Source organism: Aegilops tauschii, chromosome 2 (assembly GCF_002575655.3).
Source record: "Aegilops tauschii subsp. strangulata cultivar AL8/78 chromosome 2, Aet v6.0, whole genome shotgun sequence".
NCBI lineage: Eukaryota > Viridiplantae > Streptophyta > Magnoliopsida > Poales > Poaceae > Aegilops > Aegilops tauschii.
Window position 1 is genome coordinate 100387068 of NC_053036.3, and position 18429 is coordinate 100405496.

An 18429-nucleotide genomic window follows, 5' to 3' on the forward strand; every position below is an offset into this window, starting at 1 on the left:
GGAGCCATCAACTAAAAGCGCAACCTTACTTGCCGGCGAGGGAGGCCACGGAATGCCAGGTGCATGGTCTTTCACCATCGGCACAACCCAATCAAGACATGATCCTGGTGCAGGCATTTTTCCCCTTCAAAATCTCTTTCATGCTATATTGTCGCATGATACGTCTCCAACGTATCTATAATTTTTGATTGTTCCCTGCTATTATATTATCTGTTTGGGATGTTTTATATGCAATAATATGCTATTTTATATTATTTGTTGGACTAACATATTAGCCTAGAGCCCAGTGCCAGTATCTATTTTTTTCTTGTTTTTGAGTTTCGCAGAAAAGGAATACCAAACGGAGTCCAAACAGAATAAAACTTTCGCGATGATTTTTCTTGGACCAGAAGACACCCAAGAGACTTGGAGATCAAGTCCGAGGAGCCACGAGGCGGCCACAGGGACGGAGGGCGCGCGCCCTCCTGTCTTGTGCCCCCCCCCCCTTGACTCCCCTGACCTAATTCCTTCGCCTATATATTCACATATATTCTCAAACCACCAGAGGCATCCACGAAAACACTTTTCCACCGCCGCAACCTTCTGTACCCATGAGATCCCATCTAGGGACCTTTTCCGACACCCTGTCGGAGGGAGATTCGATCATGGAGGGCTTCTACATCAAGTCTATTGCTCTTCCGATGAAGCGTGAGTAGTTTACCACAGACCTATAGGTCCATAGCTAGTAGCTAGATGGCTTCTTCTCTCTCTTTGATTCTCAATACCATGTTCTCCTCGATGTTCTTGGAGACCTATCCGATGTAATCTTCTTTTGCGGTGTGTTTGCCGAGATTCGATGAATTGTGTATTTATGATCAGCTCATCTATGAATATTATTTGAATCTTCTCTGAATTCTTTTATGCATGATTTGGTATCTTTGTAATTCTCTTCGAACTATCGATTTGGTTTGGCCAACTAGATTGGTTTTTCTTGCAATGGGAGGAGTGCTTAGCTTTGGGTTCAATCTTGCGGTGTCCTTTCCCAGTGACAGTAGGGGCAGCAAGGCACGTATTGTATTGTTGCCATCGAGGATAAAAAGATGGGGTTTTCATTCATATTGCTTGAGTTAATTTCTCTACATCATGTCATCTTACTTAATATGTTACTCTGTTCTTCATGAAGTTAATACTCTAGATGTAGGCAGGAGTCGGAGTAATAATAGTAGATGCAGAATCGTTTCAGTCTACTTGACACGAACGTGATGCCTATATTTCATAATCATTGCCTTAGATATCGTCATAACTTTGCGCTTTTCTATCAATTGCTTGGCAGTAATTTGTTCATCCATCGTATTATTTTTTTGACATAAAGACTGTAAGGGAACCCCCTACAGTATAATCGGTGCAACAAACCCAAATTGCAAGTACCATGCCTTGAACCTGGATGGGTGGGAAGGCATCAGCCCCTTCCCACCACTAGGCTATGCCTTAGTCTGCACCCACCGTATTATTTGCTATCATGAGAAGCCTCTAGTGAAGCCTATGGCCTCCAGGTCTATTTTCCATCATATTAGTTTCCGATCTACTATTTTACAATCTTTTACTTTCCGATCTATAAACCAAGAATACCAAAAATATTTATTTTACCGTTTGTTTAGTTTCATCTATATGTATCAGATCTCACTTTTGCAAGTAACCGTGAAGGAATTGACAACCCTTTTATCGTGTTGGGTGCAAGTTGTTTGATTGTTTGTACAGGTATTAGTGATTTGTGCATTGTCTCCTACTGGATTGATACCTTGGTTCTCTAACTGAGAGAAATACTTATCTCTACTTTGCTGCATCACCCTTTCCTCTTTAAGGGAAAAACCAACACAAGCTCAAGAAGTAGCATCACGAAAGATGATCGATCAACCTCGCCGCCCATGCGATGCAAGGTCAAGGCAAATTGATATTGCCGAACTCTCGAGGTTGCCACCTCGTCCTCCATTTGCTCTGTTGCGCCCTGCATAGTCCACCAAGACACCACTTTTTGGCGTCGTCCCGACATACAATCGCTCGCCCTCAAGCTGCAACGCCGCACGACCCAATCACCCACAACCCAAGTTGAATAGGGCAACCACCCGTATACCAGGACAGTCACACCAACTCTTTTGGAGCCGTCGCCCCGACATAAAGTCAAATCGTTCCCCTCTGGAGCGCGTCGACCGAGCCGACAACCCCACCGCACTAGTAGAACAAAACTGACACTCCACCAATGCAAACCGACACCCTGCCTCATAGGATTGCCGGCACATTACTTCCCGAAGCCGCCACCTGGGCACACAACCACCATCCGGGGCCGCTTCCTCAACATCCACATGCCTCAACCAAGAGAGCCATGCCACAACCAATAGCTAGCTCTTCAAGGCGACACCCCCAAGAGAGAAACAACGCAGGCATCGTTGTCGCCCGCTTGAGAAAGACTGAAACTTGGGTTTTCAATCGAAAAGCCAAAGCCATTTGTGAACGGAGAGGAGGCAAGGTTCCACAACGGTGCCTCCAAGAAGGAGAATGATGCCTGAAGGCACCGCCACTGACTCGAGGTCCGGGCATGGCTTTCACCCGGAAAAACCTCCCTCTCGAGAAGATCTTGCATATATCGGAACTGCCTCTAAGAAGGGGAACAACGCCCGAAGGCGCCACCACCGACTCATGGTCAGGGCATGACTTTCACCTAGAACCCTTTGTATCCCACGAGAAGAGCTTCCATATCTCAGAACTGCATAGAATGCCTCTCGAGATGACCCCGAAGCCGATGGAAGAAGGGTAAACTCAAGCTGTTGCCCGAATGTTGCCATCTAAGGGCATCTCCAATGTTGACCCCTAAACCGGACACTGCATCTGTCTGCGCACAGGGGAGACCAGTCTATGGACACGGATGCAGGAGCCGGCCATCCAAAGCTAGCCGCATACATCCGCCCCCAATTTTTCCAGTCTACACGCTCTAAATAGCCACATATCTAGTTTCGGTTTAGCCCAGAATTGTTCAAATTTTTAAATGCACCAGCAGTTCTAATTGAAATGCGATCGTGCCATATTCAAGTATCCGCAATGCGGCCATGCATTTTCGATAACTAGGGAACCCAATCCTTCCTACTGCATCCTTCTTCAAGATAAAATCAAAGGACTAGACGCTTTGATAGACATGATCAAAGACATTTTTTGCATCCAAAAGCACTGGCGGAAATTGTCAGCGAACAGGGCATCAGTGGCAAAGTAGTCGTCCATCAGTGTCAAATGGTCGTGTGCCCTGTTGCGATTGAGCACTCGATGGCCCTTGATCGACCCCTTGAAATTGAGAGCATGCCCTTCCGCGCACTCTGCGTCCGCCAGGACCGCCTACATCATCGCCGTCTCATTCGTTTAGTCCTCCTCGTCCGACGAGTCATCCGACGACTCAACATAGAGCTCGTATATGTACTCCATATTCGAATCCAATTCTTCAAAGAAGAAGGGACAACAAAATTTAGCACGGCCATTTCAACGAACACTTGTCGGGCATGGTGACAACCGTAGGGGCAGATGGTACAGGTGCGGTGGGCGGAGGAGAGGTGTGAACCGGCGGCAGAGGAGAAGCGGTGTGGAGCCTAAGTGTAGCGGTGGAGGTGACGGAGTCGCGGAGTTCCGGGAAGGGTGGGGCGGCTGGGGCGGTGGAGCGCCGGCGGCGGCAAAAGAGAAAACAGATGCAGAGAAAGATGGAAGAATGGAGGCGCGGGGTCGCGGTTTTTGGGTGGGCCGGAGGTGTCGGAGTTCTACGGGTACTAGACTCCGGCAAAGCCTCCTCCAGTTTGCGAGAAAAAAGACGTCTAGACCGGCCCGTGGACGTACATCGTTGGGTGACAAAATACGTCCGACCACGCAGTCCGGATGGTTGTAGACAGTTGAGGGACCGTTTTGGAGATGCCTTAAACCTCGTGGCCATCTTGAAATAGGCTTTCACCCCATTTTTTATATAAAAAAGCAACCAACTAATCCGTACAACGAGTAACAAGGTGCGGAAATTACAAAGTCCATAACATCAAGAAGGTGCTGGAGAAGCAAGGCGCCGAGCAGTGCCATGTAGCGCGTCCAACATCTCCCCCATCATCTCAGACCGAAGAAGCGGGCTCCTCCGAGCACACCATGTCTGCCCATGGCTAACGTCACTACTTAGTTCAAGTCTTGGTGTTGCAAGGCGAGTTATAGCATATTTTGTGCACGTCAAAGAAAACCAGGAACAATTCATCTGTAGAAACATGTGGCAGTTTTTTCATAACGAATGCATCACAAATTATTCGTTCACAGGACCGCGGCACATTCTTCACGGCTGACGCGCACGACACCAGCGAGCGTCAACAGTTGATCCAATGACTTTATTATTATATTTCCTATAATCCCTATGCTCATATGGCCCCAGCGCCATATGATATGTCCTATAGTGTATCTACGCACGCCCGATCTTCTCCACCAGGCGTCTCTCGATCTCCATCCTCTTCTTCATGAGCACGGTGTACTTCTTCAGGAGCTCCCTGCCCTCATCCCCCGGCGCCGGCACCGCCAGCTTTGCGCCGAGCGAGGTCTTCTCCAGGTTGCCCGTATACATCCGGGAGATGGGAACAAAGCCTCCTTCCTCCTTGCACAGCCACCCGTGGGCGGCTCTCAGGGCTGCGCCCAGCGAAGCCGAATCTGTTACAATTCCACAAGCACTATCAGTATTACTCTGTTCTGCCGCTTTTTTTTTCCGTTGGTGGATAGAGTTATAAGAGTTTGTGCAAATTTTACGCACGAACAAGGGAGAGTTTCAACATACCGGGTCTCTCAACTGTGAAGACGGGGCAGCCAAAGATTTGCGCGATCAACTTGAGGATGCTCTCATTGGAGGATGCTCCGCCGGTTGCTATGATCCGCTTTGGTGGGTTGGGCATGCCAAACCGCTCGGCATGACCTCTCATCGACAACATCTGGCCCTCGACGATGGCACGAACCTATCGCAAGGAATCGTGAGCGTGACTCATTTATTTGCCACTAGTATCATAAAGTTAGAGACAGATAAGACCGTTAAGCATACTTCAGATTCTGGATCAAATTCTTGCACCTCACACTCCTTCAGATTGTCAGATGAGGCGTCACTGAAATTCTCGACAATGTATCGGTGGAAACCAACTGCACCGAACAAGCGAATTTGTTTAAGGTTATAAATCACAAGAGAAATGGACAAAGTTTTATAAACATTATTACATGATTACCTGGAAGAGGAGGCAGGATTTCATGGTCTTTGTAGTAGAATCCTAACCTACCACCTATATGAAAATAAAGATGAATTTCATTATGTCACACTTCAATCACTGTCATGGTGACAATCAGCATGAGCAAGTTTTTAACCCATGACAAAATTACAGAAAATTAGCAGGCCTGGAAAATTTATAGTTGAGACGTAGTAATCCATTCAAATGTTACTAATCCATATGTGCTGAAAGCAATAGAGATAATATATTGCAACCTAAAAGACCAAGACAACTTATCTAAGAACTTACCATTCAGAGGGGGTGTTTTCTCTAGATAGTTGTTGAAAATATCCCATGATTTTTCTGCGCACTGATTCCGCACATCTGAAATAACATCAGGAGTAGTGTCAGCAAAGTAATAGTAGTTACACGGAGCCCAGAATTTTCAAACATTACAAACCATATTTAGAACTTTCAGAAAATTTTGTAAATCCCACATGAACATACAGATATTCCCCACATACTTGTGAATCTTCATCAATAAATATTTTTATTTGAGCGTACATAGTGAGTATCTGCATGTATATGTATTTTTTTCCAGATTTTAACAGAACTCCATTTCTTTTTTAGTTTTTAAAAGCAAGGCTCCATGGATCCTGCGATCCACTTGTAGTTTCCTAATGCCATACATCGCAATACAGATAGAAGGATAACAGTTTTATACCTTCCCGGGTCAATGAGCCATTTTTGTAACATAGCATCACCATGTAACCATCTGGTTCAACAGGGTTGGGAAAAACATGGCCTTCAAGGCTTGGTTTAGCTTCGGCAGTAATCCCAAAAACCTAAAATACAATTAGGAGATAAGTCTGACAGCAGCTTGAAAAGAAAATGCAACAACTGAAACAGGATCCTTGCAACTCACCGTGTCACTGGTACCAAGGCTGATAGCAAGATCGCCAGGTGTATTCAGTGTTAAACCTACAACAGATGCAATGTTCCAATGGAGTGTTAATGATGAATAGAGGAAAGTAATAATCACTTGCTGCTAATTGGACCGTGATTGTTAAATGATATAACAGCTGCATTGAAAATGACAACACCAGCAATTCGTAAAAGAATCAAAGAAACGACAGTGAAGTACCTGCAAGGCTATTGGGATTGTCACCTGACCACTGAATAACGAAACAGTTCTTGTCAAACTGATGCCTGCAAATGCATATTGCATCAATGAACTTATGGGATGATACTGCAAATAATCTTCATTGCTTCTGACATTAGGATTGCATTTGTTAAGACCATTAAGCTAGCTTACCTGTTAACAAATTATTTCTATAGATTCCCTTTGATAGCGAAAAAGAGGTGACAGAAAATACTGGAGTTACAGATTTGCGGGTGTACACTTAATTACCAAGTGGCATAAAAAGAACGTAACCATATTTTTAGTTTTTTTTACAGATGCACCACACGAGTGCAGCAGTAAAACAACTCACCTTTCTACAAAATATGAAGAAATCCGACCTGCAGCTGCACATGCCGGTGCCAGATTTCCCAGCTTCTGTTCAAGATCAGGAGCAGTTGCCTGGAGGAGGAAGTGCACAATTTGATATTTTATTCTTAGAGATATGTGGAATTTATTTAAATATTTTTTATATTTAAGCCATTCAAGAAATCTGGTGTGTAGCTAAACAGACAAGGGGCGAACCTCTAAAACAGCTTTTGACCAGGTCCTCTTGTTTATATCCATCAAGTTCATCCCAGCACCATCAGTTTCATCAATACTTGCATAGCATCCAACAAGGATAGATGCCATAAATGAGCTCACCAAAGATATTCTCTCGGTATTTTCATAAATATGGGGTGCTGTTTGGTAGATCTTCCGTATCTGGGGCCCAGTGAATCTCTCATAGGCACGAGACCCTGTCAGCTTAGATAACTCCAATGCTCCTCCGACAGCATTTTCTACTTCTCTGCATTGCTTGGTAGTGCTACTGTCCATCCATATCGGTGAGTCCATGGTAGAAAAGGCATCCTTAAGCTGGGATACCAAGCTCTTACCAGGATCCAGGGAAGACAGTACAGCTTGACTACCCTTCTTCCAATAAACGCTGCCATGTTGTTGCCCACTCCCTGAAACAGCCACAACCTTACTGAAGTTGATCTTTGGTTTTAGTTTCTCAAGAAGCAGTTCCAAAGCCTCAACCCACATTATGGTTGGTGAATATATACGGCCGTCATCTGTAGGATCTCTGTAGACCCCACCCTCGGTTTTGTAGTGCGGTAATTCGGAGTCAAAATTAACAGTTTCAGAAGCGACTATTATTAACTCATTGCTGAGCACAGTAGCTTTCACAGACCTGTAGCATAAGATTGCAAAATTAGATCCCACAATGGTGATAAACTGCACAATTATCATGATAACAAAAGGAAAAATGAATAGGCACATCTGAAGCAAATGGTGGGTGCATTGTCGGGTAAAGCGAACAAGGCTTTATCAGCGTGGGGGATCTAAAAGAAAAGAAACAACATGCCCAAAGTACACCCCTCGGTCTGTTGCCTGTGTATGGTTTAAAAGGAGTGAGGAGCATAGGTGATTAGCATGGACATAGAGCTGAACCCAGACCTGACACATTAGGTTCTGCATCTATAAAACCTCTTATCTCATAATTAGATCGTCACACCAGCTATTCTCATTGACATTTCAGGTTTTTCTGGATTCAATCTTGTGCGGAAACCTTTCAATTACGAACTTAAAAAACCACTATCCCTGCGTACCACTACCTTACATCTAACATCTTCAGTTAGGCACCACAAATACTAGAGAACCAGATAGTATTATCACCAAATTCTACGCAACAACATTTCTCTTCCACAAAAGGCAGTTCCAATTCAACTTCACACCTCCTCGATCGGCCGCATCATCCCCATCGACCAGAACGATGATCAACATTCGACTCGCCCAAACCAAGCCACACAAGATCCGGCGTCCAAACAGCCAAAAACTACTGAAGAAAAGACGCAAGAAAAGTGGTAAGGAAGGAGGACTCACTGAGTGGAGCTGTCCAGTCCGAGGAAGAGGGCCCCATCCGGGAGGGAGCTCCGCCCGACCATGGCTGCCGGCGACCGGTCCGCCTCGTCGGCGCCCACGCGAATCCCCTGCTCCGGGTACGACGGCAGGCGACGCGAGCCGGGAGGGAAGGAATCAGACGGATCGGGGAGGAGGAGCAGGTAGCGCCGAAGTGGACTGATCGACCAACAAACAAACAAATATAACCCGTAGGACTTGCTGGGATAAGGACGGCGTTATCCAGCTAGGATGAGATCAGGGAGCGGCCATGCCGGAGCCATTCCGTTTCGGGTCGCGCGCAAGGATCGCTCGCGTCGTCATTATCTACTCATCCCTGCTGCTGCGTTCAGGTTTCATATTTTCCCGAGGGTGGGCATTTATTTTCTTTTCTTTTTTCTTTTCTGGGCGGGTCTCACGTGTAGGTGACATGTTTTTACTAGGAATTTTCATTTTTCTCCCTTGGGTCCCATTTGTAAGCGACATGTAAGAGACTCTAGGAGAGTTGCCGTGTCTGCCTGGTCGCCGTAATAACCGCTATTAACAAGACAATTTTGGCCGAAAAGATACTCTGGTATAGTAGGATCGTCACAATTTATCAAGCGTCCTCCATATATGGACTCTCAATATATGCCGCCTTTTGGTGGTTATGTGTGATCTTGTGTGGCGCGAAAAGGACTTCAGATAGCCCCGGCTTCACGTGGGATGGCAGAAGGTTGGGGAAAAAGAATGTCTCATTGTCGAGCGGATCCCCTGATCATGGAGGCAACAAATATTTAATTTTGTGCTTGTGCGTTGCCTCCGCAACCTTCATATTCATACGAAACGTGTTCCATATATGATATGAATGTTGTTAATGTGACGATTCTGCTAGAGTTGCTCCAACAGAAGAGAACAAATGATTTTATTTTTGAGAAAGGAGAACAAATGATTTTAGTTAGATGTCCATCTGTAAGGAGGGGCAAAACTGCCTTAGAAATGTATATGTCACAGTTAAAGGACTTTGAGTGACGGAACCGAGACGACACGAAAAACCATAAGAGCACCTACGCTTGCATACTTTTTCTTGCTTCTAAGATTGTCTCTAAGGGTTTAGAGGTTGCCTCTATACAGTGTGCGCGTCTGCCTCTAACAAAAAAAAAACTTAGCACCATAAGCTAAGAAGTTGCCTTTAATGAATAAAATATTAACATCTCAACATGTAAACACATACAAGTGGAGAATTTTGCCATCAAATGGCACTACTGCCAAAAGGGCCTAAGATGACACATGTATCGCACACCATTTGATCAAATTATGTGCGGTGCACGAACTGCAAACGGTATGAAAATAAACTCCTGTGCCAGAAAACAAAACGTGTACGACGACCCATCCATCGGGCACATTTTTGGTACGCAGACCGTGTGTGATAACGGCACACGGAAAATTGTCCTCATGCGTGTGCGATATGTCGTCGTAACACAGACGATTCTGAATTCTAATTGTGGGTGTTAATTGGCAAACACTTTGCAAAAATAAGTGTGTGCAATGGCTTAAAGTAGCGCACACGATTGACTTCAAGATTACGTGTGTGTGCGCAATGAGTTCAGAGATACAAAGACGGGTTTTGAAGGGCACTCGTGTGGATAATTATAGACAGGCATATGATTGATTGTTGTGAATTATGTGCTCTACAGGGAGCACAATCGAAAAAACCAATTTGTGTGCCATAATGTGAAAGATCACTGTCGATTCAGTATTATTAATCATTTGTGATTAGATCGACAAGAGAAACACATACCAGATTGGTAATTAAATCAAGTGCATTACATATTAAGGTCCAAATATACAATAGCTAGAGAGTATACAGTCTGCTTTAGTCGTCGTCGTTGTTGTTGTTGTTGTTGTTGTTGTTGTTGCTGCTGTTGTTGTTGTTGTTGTTGCTGTTGTTGTTGTTGTTGTTGCTGTTGTTGTTGTTGTTGTTGTTGTTGTTGTTGTTGAATAGCCCCGCGACAAACGTGTTGGCAAGGACGCTTCTTGCCGCTGACCATTGGCTTTTCGTTGCCATCATCATTGTTCATGTCCTCGTCCTCATCTTCCTCGGTCCACCATTCCTCCTCATCATCATCGTCTTCTTCATCCTTCAGCGGCTCCTTGTCCGTCTGGTCATCATCCGACGACTCGGGAAGCGGCGTCCCTTCCGTGAACCGGATATAATCGAGGTTAGGGCTCGATGCTGGACTCATGGAAGACAAGCGCGATGATTCCAAGGTTGATCTTAGAGTGGGCGCCTGACTGGCGAAACTATCGCTTGCGGAGAACGACATGGCTATGCTACGTACAAACCGCGAGAAAGCGAGATTGCAGAGTGTGTGTGTGTGAGAGTGTGTAGTGGCAGGGCAGCCGGCCGGGATGAAGATGGTGGCGACTAAAGCGGGGATGAAGAAAAGAGCAATGACAATTGAACCAGGGGATTGATGGATTATATTGGCGCCTTGAAAGGTGGTTAGAATTCTGATATAATAAACCACAATTATTAGTACCTCGTCGCTGTAAATTCCCGCGGTTGGACAATTTTCGATATGATAATTACGCACACGGTTGGAGTGTCCAAAAGTGTGCAATATGTCAACTGTTTCACATGGTACATTTTAGCAATTCACACAGGTCGCTAAATGCATTGTTTCAACTATGCACACGCTTATCTGAAACACAACATGTGCGAAACTAGCACCATATATTGGAGTTGTTCGCTTGATTTCTCAGATGCAAAGATTTGAATATTTTAGTATTGCACTTTATGATAAAAAAGTTGTACAACTGAGTCATGTTTTGTATGTCTTCATCCGAAAAAAAAAATGTTTTGTATGTCTTCACATGATCTTTTTGAAGTAGTTGTAGGCGCTAAATGTTTTATCTTTGGCGGATTTTTCCTTTTGGCCCAGGGTTTGCTCCATTCTTTGCTCTTCTACAAATCCTCGACAAAGACACATTTCTGCATCTGCCACGAATTTGCTTTGTCGAAAGAGGCTTGTTAGCAAATCAATCTTTTGTTAAATGATTAGAAGGACAGTGGTATCCCCAGCCCACCAAGCTTCAAGTCCTAGACTTGACACGGTGGTCGTATCCCCAGCCCACCAAGCCTTCCCGCGATGCGTGTTCAGTGGGAGGAGACGTTCCCCTTGACTACGAACGTCAATCTCAAGATAACGTGCTGACTCAGTCTCTCGAAGATGCTCATATGGGGTAGGGCGTCTGTGTGTGTGTTCATAGGGATGAGTGTATGTGCCTATGTATGAGTGTTTGCGACTATACTATGTTAAAAAAAGACGCTAGTTAGTAGCCTTTTGCAAAGCGATGACGACATTATACGTACAAGCTCTTTTAAATTGATGTTCCAATATCTTCTTGTCATTTTCCACACTTTTTCCTTTTCTTTTTTCCATCATACCATTCCATTGCATATTTTTTTAAGAATAAGAAAGATCCAAAATAAATTAAAGTAAATAATATTTGTTGCGGGGTAAGTAAATAATATTTGTTCCAAGGGAACCTTGTACTAAGAGCAATGTAAAAAAAAGTATACGTGCATAATTATTTATAAACCAAAAGAAAAAGATTTGTCTACGGCATAAAAGGATGCTCTAAGCAGTTGAGCAACAAAACCTCAGCAATAGCGTCTATTACAAGCCTTTTGCAAAGCGATGCCGAAATTGCACGTACAAGCTCTTTCAAATTGATGTTCCAACTTCTTGTCATTTTGTCTACACTTTCTCTTTTTGCTCTTTTCTTTTTTCCATCCTACTATTCCATTATGATTTTTTAAGAATAAAAATGATCCGAAATAGCTTGAAATATAACTAATATTTTGATCCGAGGGAACCTTGTACCAAATGCAATGTAAAAAAAAACTTATGTGCATACTTTTTTTTTAAGATTTGTCTACGGCATCTAAGGCGGGAGTTTCAGTGCAGCACAATGCAGGAACTGCAGCAGCCATCTGTCGTAATCGAGACGGTTCCTATCTTGGGTCGTCAGTGTTAGTTATCCAGGGCATATCGGATCCAGCTAGTTTGGAAGCTTTAGCTTGTGGAGAAGCTCTTTCACTAGCGCAAGACTTGGGTATACGACATCTCCAAATTGCATCAGATTGTAAACAGGTTGTGAACCATATTCGCCAAGGTGTGGGAGGAAGCTATGGAAGTGTTATTAGAGCATCTCCAGCTGTTGGCCCCCCAAGGGCGCCGAAAAAGAGCGGCCTGGGGTGGGAGTTGGCGGCGCCGTCGAGGGCAGCTGGTTCAGAATGAGGCCGCGCTCCGCCAAGTACCACGCCTTTGAGCTGCTCGTCGTTGCTCTGGAGCATGTCCGCCCCGTCCATGAGGAAAGCCAGGTCGGTGTTCCTCTTCTTCGCGGTGATGTTGGTCCGGAGTAGGTCGAGCTTGACGGCGCTGTTCATCATCAACGCCGACCACCGCGTCTCGGTCTTCTCTTCACGCAGGGCGGCTCGGGCCTGTGCGTCGGCGAGGCGATGCTCAATGGGCTCCTGCACTCGCGCGGTTGCCGAGTTGGCGTGTTTCCCCTTCTTGGCCCCTTTGTTGCATTCGGGGCGCCCGTCTCCCGCGCCCGGCGTCGGCGCGTCCGACTTGTAGGTCTCCTTGGCCTTGGCGAGGGTGCGCCGGACATCCGCCCACTTCTCGCACTTCTCGATCCGCTTGAAGACGTGGAGGTACTTGAAATCTTAGTCGCTGCTGTCCTGGCGAAACATGGCGAACATCCGCACCAACTGCACCGAGGAACAACCAGTCAGCGGCGCGCACCGGCGAAAGGAAAAAGGAGGGGTTGGCGTTCCATACCTGATCCTCGATGCTGGCGCCGCTCTCCGGGCGAGCCGCGATCTCCTTGACGATCCCATGCCATTTGTTGCACGCCGACTGGATGAGCCCCCAATGGTTAGCCATTGCCTTCGCCCCGCACTGCATGTACACGCCTTAGAAGTAGGGGTCGACGAGCTTGCGCTCGTCGAACTCGGCCTTGATGCGGTCCCAATACGTGTTGATGCTCTGGTTTGTGCCGGTGATCGGGTCGAGGCAGACGACTTTCCACACTTCGGTGAGGCACTCGTCCTCCTTGGACGCCCACTTGATGCGTCCTGGCCGCCCCCTTATTCTTCTTCCGTTTCCTTGCCGGAGCAGGCGCCGGCTCCTCCTCCTCTTCCTCCTCATCCTCCTCCTCCTCTGGCTCCGGCTCCGGCTCCTCCTCGCCGTAGTCGAGCTCGCCATCCATGTCGCCGTTGAGGTCCATTGTGTCGTCCTGGGTAGTAAACCCGAGGACGCGGCGGCCGAGCCGGCCGTGATGATGTCATCCATGTCGGCTTCGGTCATGTCGGTGTCGCCGAGATGCGACGTGGAGGCTTGGGAGAAGGGCAGCGCGCCACGGCGGAGAGGGGGCGTCGGGGAGGATGCGTAGGCCGGCGGTGAGTAGGTGTACGGAGGGTACTACACGCCGGTGAAGGCGGGCGAGGGCGTCCGCTGGGCCGGGTGACCATGGGGGAAGGTGATGTTGGGGTTGAACCCGCCGTGCGCGTCGCCGTCGGCGTAGCCCGGCGACGGCCTGCAGCCCCAGGGTTGCGGCGATGACGAGAAGCCGGCCGGAGAACCGACGCTTTGCTGGCTCTAGGGTGCGTACGGGCCGTGGCCGCCGGGTGGATTCATCATCCCCATGCGAGCCGCCTCGGCTTGTTCGACCGAGCGCTCCGCCTGCTCCAGCGCCGCCGCGAGCCGCGCCGCGTTGTCCCGTGCCTTCTTGGCGTTGGCCCTGTTTTGCCAGTCGGCGGTGACAGCCTCCCGGCGCTGAACTTCCGCCCTCCAGTCGGCGTTGGACATGCCCGGGGGCTTGGACGGCGGCGCCCTCGGCTTCCTCTACTTCGGCTGGGCGACGGCGGCGGTCGCAGCCGTCGCGGCGCGGGGGACCACATACTTCTTCGGCGGCATGGCGGCCGGCGGGGAAGGGAGCAGGAGGAGATTAGCGGGAGGAATGGAGAGAATGAGAGGGAAGCTGGGGGGAAAGCGGGAAGAAACGGCGGGAAAAAGCCCTCCTCTCGCCGACGGAGCGGCCCCACGCCCCTTTTCGCTTGTGCCGGCGCCCCCAAGCGCCCCCAGCGCGCCGGGTTTGGCTCGGGTGCACCGGCTGTTATTTCGGCCCAATGCGACCAAAAACGGACTCTTGGGGGCGCGACTGGGCCGATTTTCGACCGCGGCGCTAAAAAATCGCCTGGGGAGGGCCTGTTGGGGGCGCGACTGGAGATGCTCTTAGAGAGATCCTAGAAACTGTGATAAATTTTACTTCTTGTAATTTTGTTTCCGAACCTCGAGCTTCAAATACTGAAGCTCATAGGTTAGCTAGGTCAGGTACTTCTCTACCTTATGGGCGCCATATTTGGTTGGACATGTCGAGTGACCCAATCGCTTTTCCTTTAAACATTGATATTTATCAATAAAGACCTAGCTTTCTTGCTAAAAAAAACTAAGGATACTCTAAGCAGTTGAGCAACGAAACCTCAGCAATAAATAACGTGCGTATTTGTTTTTTTCTAAAAAAAATTGGTCTCGGAGGGGCTTGAACCCTCAACCTGCGGCATATAAGACCGACGCTCTAACCAATTGAGCTACAAGACCTCGACAATTATGAATATTATTTAACTTCCAAATATTGAAATTGCTATGTATTGCAAGCTTATTACGTGCATAATTTTAAAAATATTGGTCCCGGAGGGGCTTGAACCTGCGGCATATAAGACCGATGCTCTAACCAATTGAGCTACAAGACCCAGACAATTATGTTCATTGTTTAATTATTAAATATTGAATATTTACTGGGTCAGCATACGAGGAAGAAAACGGATTATAGAGAACATGCATGGCGAACCTTCATTAACACAATTATGTAGCGCAATCTCCACACCACACAAGTAGCTATCACGGTGCGTAAAATCTCAACACCACACTGTTCTTGATTGCGAGCATGTGACGTCCCCGATTTGACCGTACACTAATCATGCACGCAAATGTGTACGATCAAGATCAGGGACTCACGGGAAGATATCACAACACAACTTTACAACATAAATAAGTCATACAAGCATCATACTACAAGCCAGGGGCCTCGAGGGCTCGAATACAAGTGCTCGATCATAGACGAGTCAGCGGAAGCAACAATATCTGAGTACAGACATAGGTTAAACAAGTTTGTCTTAAGAAGGCTAGCACAAAAGTAGCAACGATCGAAAAGGCAAGGCCTCCTGCCTGGGACCTCCTAACTACTCCTCGAAGCCGAACTCCACGTAGAATCATCCTCGGGATCTCTAACTCCTGGACTCCAGCATCTGGTTGCGACAATCCGGTATAGAAAGGGGAAAAGAGGGAGAAAAGCAACCGTGAGTACTCATCCAAAGTACTCGCAAGCAAGGAGCTACACTACATATGCATGGGGATATGTGTAAAGGGGCATATCAGTGGACTGAACCGCAGAATGCCAGAATAAGAGGGGGATAGCTAGTCCTGTCGAAGACTACGCTTCTGGCCATCTCCATCTTGCAGCATGTAGAAGAGAGTAGATTGAAGTCCTCCAAGTAGCACCGCATATCATAATCCTACCCGGCGATCCCCTCCTCGTCGCCCTGTTAGAGAGCGATCATCGGGTTGTATCTGGCACTTGGAAGGGTGTATTTTATGAAGTATCCGGTTCTAGTTGTCATAAGGTCAAGGTACAACTCCGGGTCGTCCTTTTACCAAGGGACACGGCTATTCGAATAGATAAACTTCCCTGCAGGGGTGCACCACATAACCCAACACGCTCGATCCCATTTGGCCGGACACACTTTTCTGGGTCATGCCCGGCCTCGTAAGATCAACATGTCGCAGCCCCACCTAGGCACAACAGAGAGGTCAGCACGCCGGTCTAAATCCTATGGCGCAGGGGTCTGGGCCCATCGCCCATTGCACACCTGCACGTTGCGAACGCGGCCGGAAGCAGACCTAGCCTAGCAGGCGTTCCAGTCCAATCCGGCGCGCGCCACTCAGTCGCTGACGTCACGAAGGCTTCGGTTGATACCACGACGTCGAGTGCCCATAACTGTTCCCGCGTAGTTGGTTAGTGCGTATAGACCAAATGGCCAGACTCAGATCAAATACCAAGATCTCGTTAAGCGTGTTAAGTATCCGCGAACGCCGACCAGGGCCAAGCCCACCTCTCTCCTAGGTGGTCTCAACCTGCCCTGTCGCTCCGCCACAAAGTAACAGTCGGGGGCCGTCTGGAACCCAGGCCCACCTCTACCGGGATGGAGCCACCTGTCCTTTCAGCCCCCTCATCAGAATCACTTGCGGGTACTCAACGAGCCGACCCGACTTTAGTCACCACATGTGTCATGTATATAAAGTATATAATATATACCCGTGATCACCTCCCGAAGTGATCACGGCCCAGTAGTATAGCATGGCAGACGGACAAGAGTGTAGGGCCACTGATGGAACACTAGAATCCTATACTAAGCATGTAGGATTGCAGGTAAAGGTAACAACTGTAGCAACAATGACAGGCTATGCATCAGAATAGGATTAACCGAAAGCAGTAACATGCTACACTACTCTAATGCAAGCAGTATAGAGAAGAATAGGCGATATCTGGTGATCAGGGGGGGGGGCTGGCCTGGTTGCTCTGGCAAGTAGGAGGGGTCGTCAACTCCGTAGTCGAACTGGGCAGCAGCAGCGTCGGTCTCGTAGTCTACCGGAGAAGAAGAGGGGGGAAGAAACAGTAAATACGGAGCAAACAAAGCATCACAAAATATAACGAGGCAATACGCGGTGCTAGGTAAGCCCTAACGCGGTAGTAAGTGATACCGGCGAAGGGGGAAAACATCCGGGATAGTATCCCCGGTGTTCCGCGTTTTCGGACAGATGAACCGGAGGGGAAAAGTTGCGTGTTTTCTATGCTAGGTATGTGTGGTGGACGAACGGGATGCGTATCCGGATTCGTCTCGTCGTTCTGAGCAACTTTCATGTACAAAGTATTTTCATCCGAGTTACGGGTTATTTTCTATGATTTTTCAAAGTTTTAAAGCTTTTCTCGAGTTCATTAATAATTCAAAAACAATAGCAAAACTGCTATGTGTACCCAACTATGGCTAGCCACAGTGGCTCGCAGGTGGGACCAGTGAGCTAGGTTGACCCAGTCAAAGGTTGACTGGTCAACATATGAATAGTGTAAGCGGGTCCTGCGTGTCATTGACTTAGATCTTTTAATCTAATTTTAGCATATTAATCTAACAGTTGGTCCCAGATGTCATTGACTGGCCTTTTAACTAATGGGTTATTTAGTGTGAGGGACCACCTGTCACAAAACCATAGGCTATTTAATTAACATATAAAGTAGCAGCCCTAAACTAATCTAATTAGTAGTACTAACTAATCTGGATAGGCCTCATACCCAGAACACACACGCACGCACACCACACAGAACTCACTCACACATGCGCGCATGGCCGCTCGGCCATGGCCGGCCATGGCCAACAACAGGAGCAACCGGCGGGAAGGCGAGGCCACGCGCGGGACGGGGCCCGGCCTGGGCGCAGTGGGAGCGGCGGCGGACGCGGTTAGGCGCCGGCAGCGCGGACAGGCGGCTAAGGCGGCGGGGCAAGTGCTGCGGCGGTGGCAGAAGTAGCGAAGAGCAGGGAGCGGGCAGGGCAAGGAAGATGCAGCTAGCGACAGCATTAGTAGCAGTTAGCAGTAGCACGCAACAGCAACTAGGAGCAGCATGAGCAGCGGAACACGTACGCAAAAGCTCAGCCTCCGGCCATGGCGGCCACAGACGAACACGGGACGGAGCCTAACGGAGTGGATCGAAGATGGGAACGAGGGGAATTGGCCGAGGAGCTCACCGCGAACCTGTAGAGGTGCAAAGCAAGCTCGGGGAAGGCTTGGAGGCGACAAATCGAAGCGGCGATGAGTGGCGACCGGAGGTAGAAGATGACTCGATCCAGGCGATGCAGCGCGAGGGGGCTCGAGCTGGTCCTCGCAGGTGATGTAGATGACGAAGGGGGAGCCGGGGGAACAAGCTAATTTGGCGCGGGGACGACGTTGGCCACGCGGATGGCAAGGCTGTGGCAAC

The 18429-nt window shown here is 48.0% G+C and overlaps 1 protein-coding gene and 1 non-coding gene across 2 annotated transcripts; both read right to left on the minus strand.

Annotated features, from left to right (window-relative positions):
• Nucleotides 1-4247: 4247 nt before the first annotated feature.
• On the minus strand, nucleotides 4248-8699 carry LOC109772629 (xylulose kinase 2). The gene is made up of 11 exons (XM_020331338.4): nucleotides 8275-8699; nucleotides 6931-7582; nucleotides 6719-6807; nucleotides 6370-6434; nucleotides 6151-6206; nucleotides 5950-6070; nucleotides 5535-5609; nucleotides 5247-5300; nucleotides 5069-5163; nucleotides 4811-4985; nucleotides 4248-4686 (listed from the first exon to the last, which is right to left on the minus strand). The coding sequence occupies exons 1-11, from the start codon at nucleotides 8334-8336 to the stop codon at nucleotides 4445-4447; spliced, it is 1686 nt and encodes a 561-aa protein (XP_020186927.1). The 5' UTR covers nucleotides 8337-8699; the 3' UTR covers nucleotides 4248-4444.
• Nucleotides 8700-14868: 6169 nt separating this feature from the next.
• Nucleotides 14869-14942, minus strand: TRNAI-UAU (transfer RNA isoleucine (anticodon UAU)). The gene has a single exon. It is a non-coding gene; the product is annotated as a tRNA-Ile (tRNA).
• Nucleotides 14943-18429: the final 3487 nt, after the last annotated feature.

Bases quoted from the DNA above. Each gene is read 5' to 3' on its own strand.
- LOC109772629 (XM_020331338.4), bottom strand. From the start codon at position 8,336: ATGGTCGGGCGGAGCTCCCTCCCGGATGGGGCCCTCTTCCTCGGACTG. The intron at 6,071-6,150 runs GTGAGTTGCAAG...ATTGTATTTTAG, and splicing joins GCCTTGGTACCAGTGACACG to GTTTTTGGGATTACTGCCGA. The intron at 5,301-5,534 runs GTAAGTTCTTAG...ATTTTCATATAG, and splicing joins GAAAACACCCCCTCTGAATG to GTGGTAGGTTAGGATTCTAC.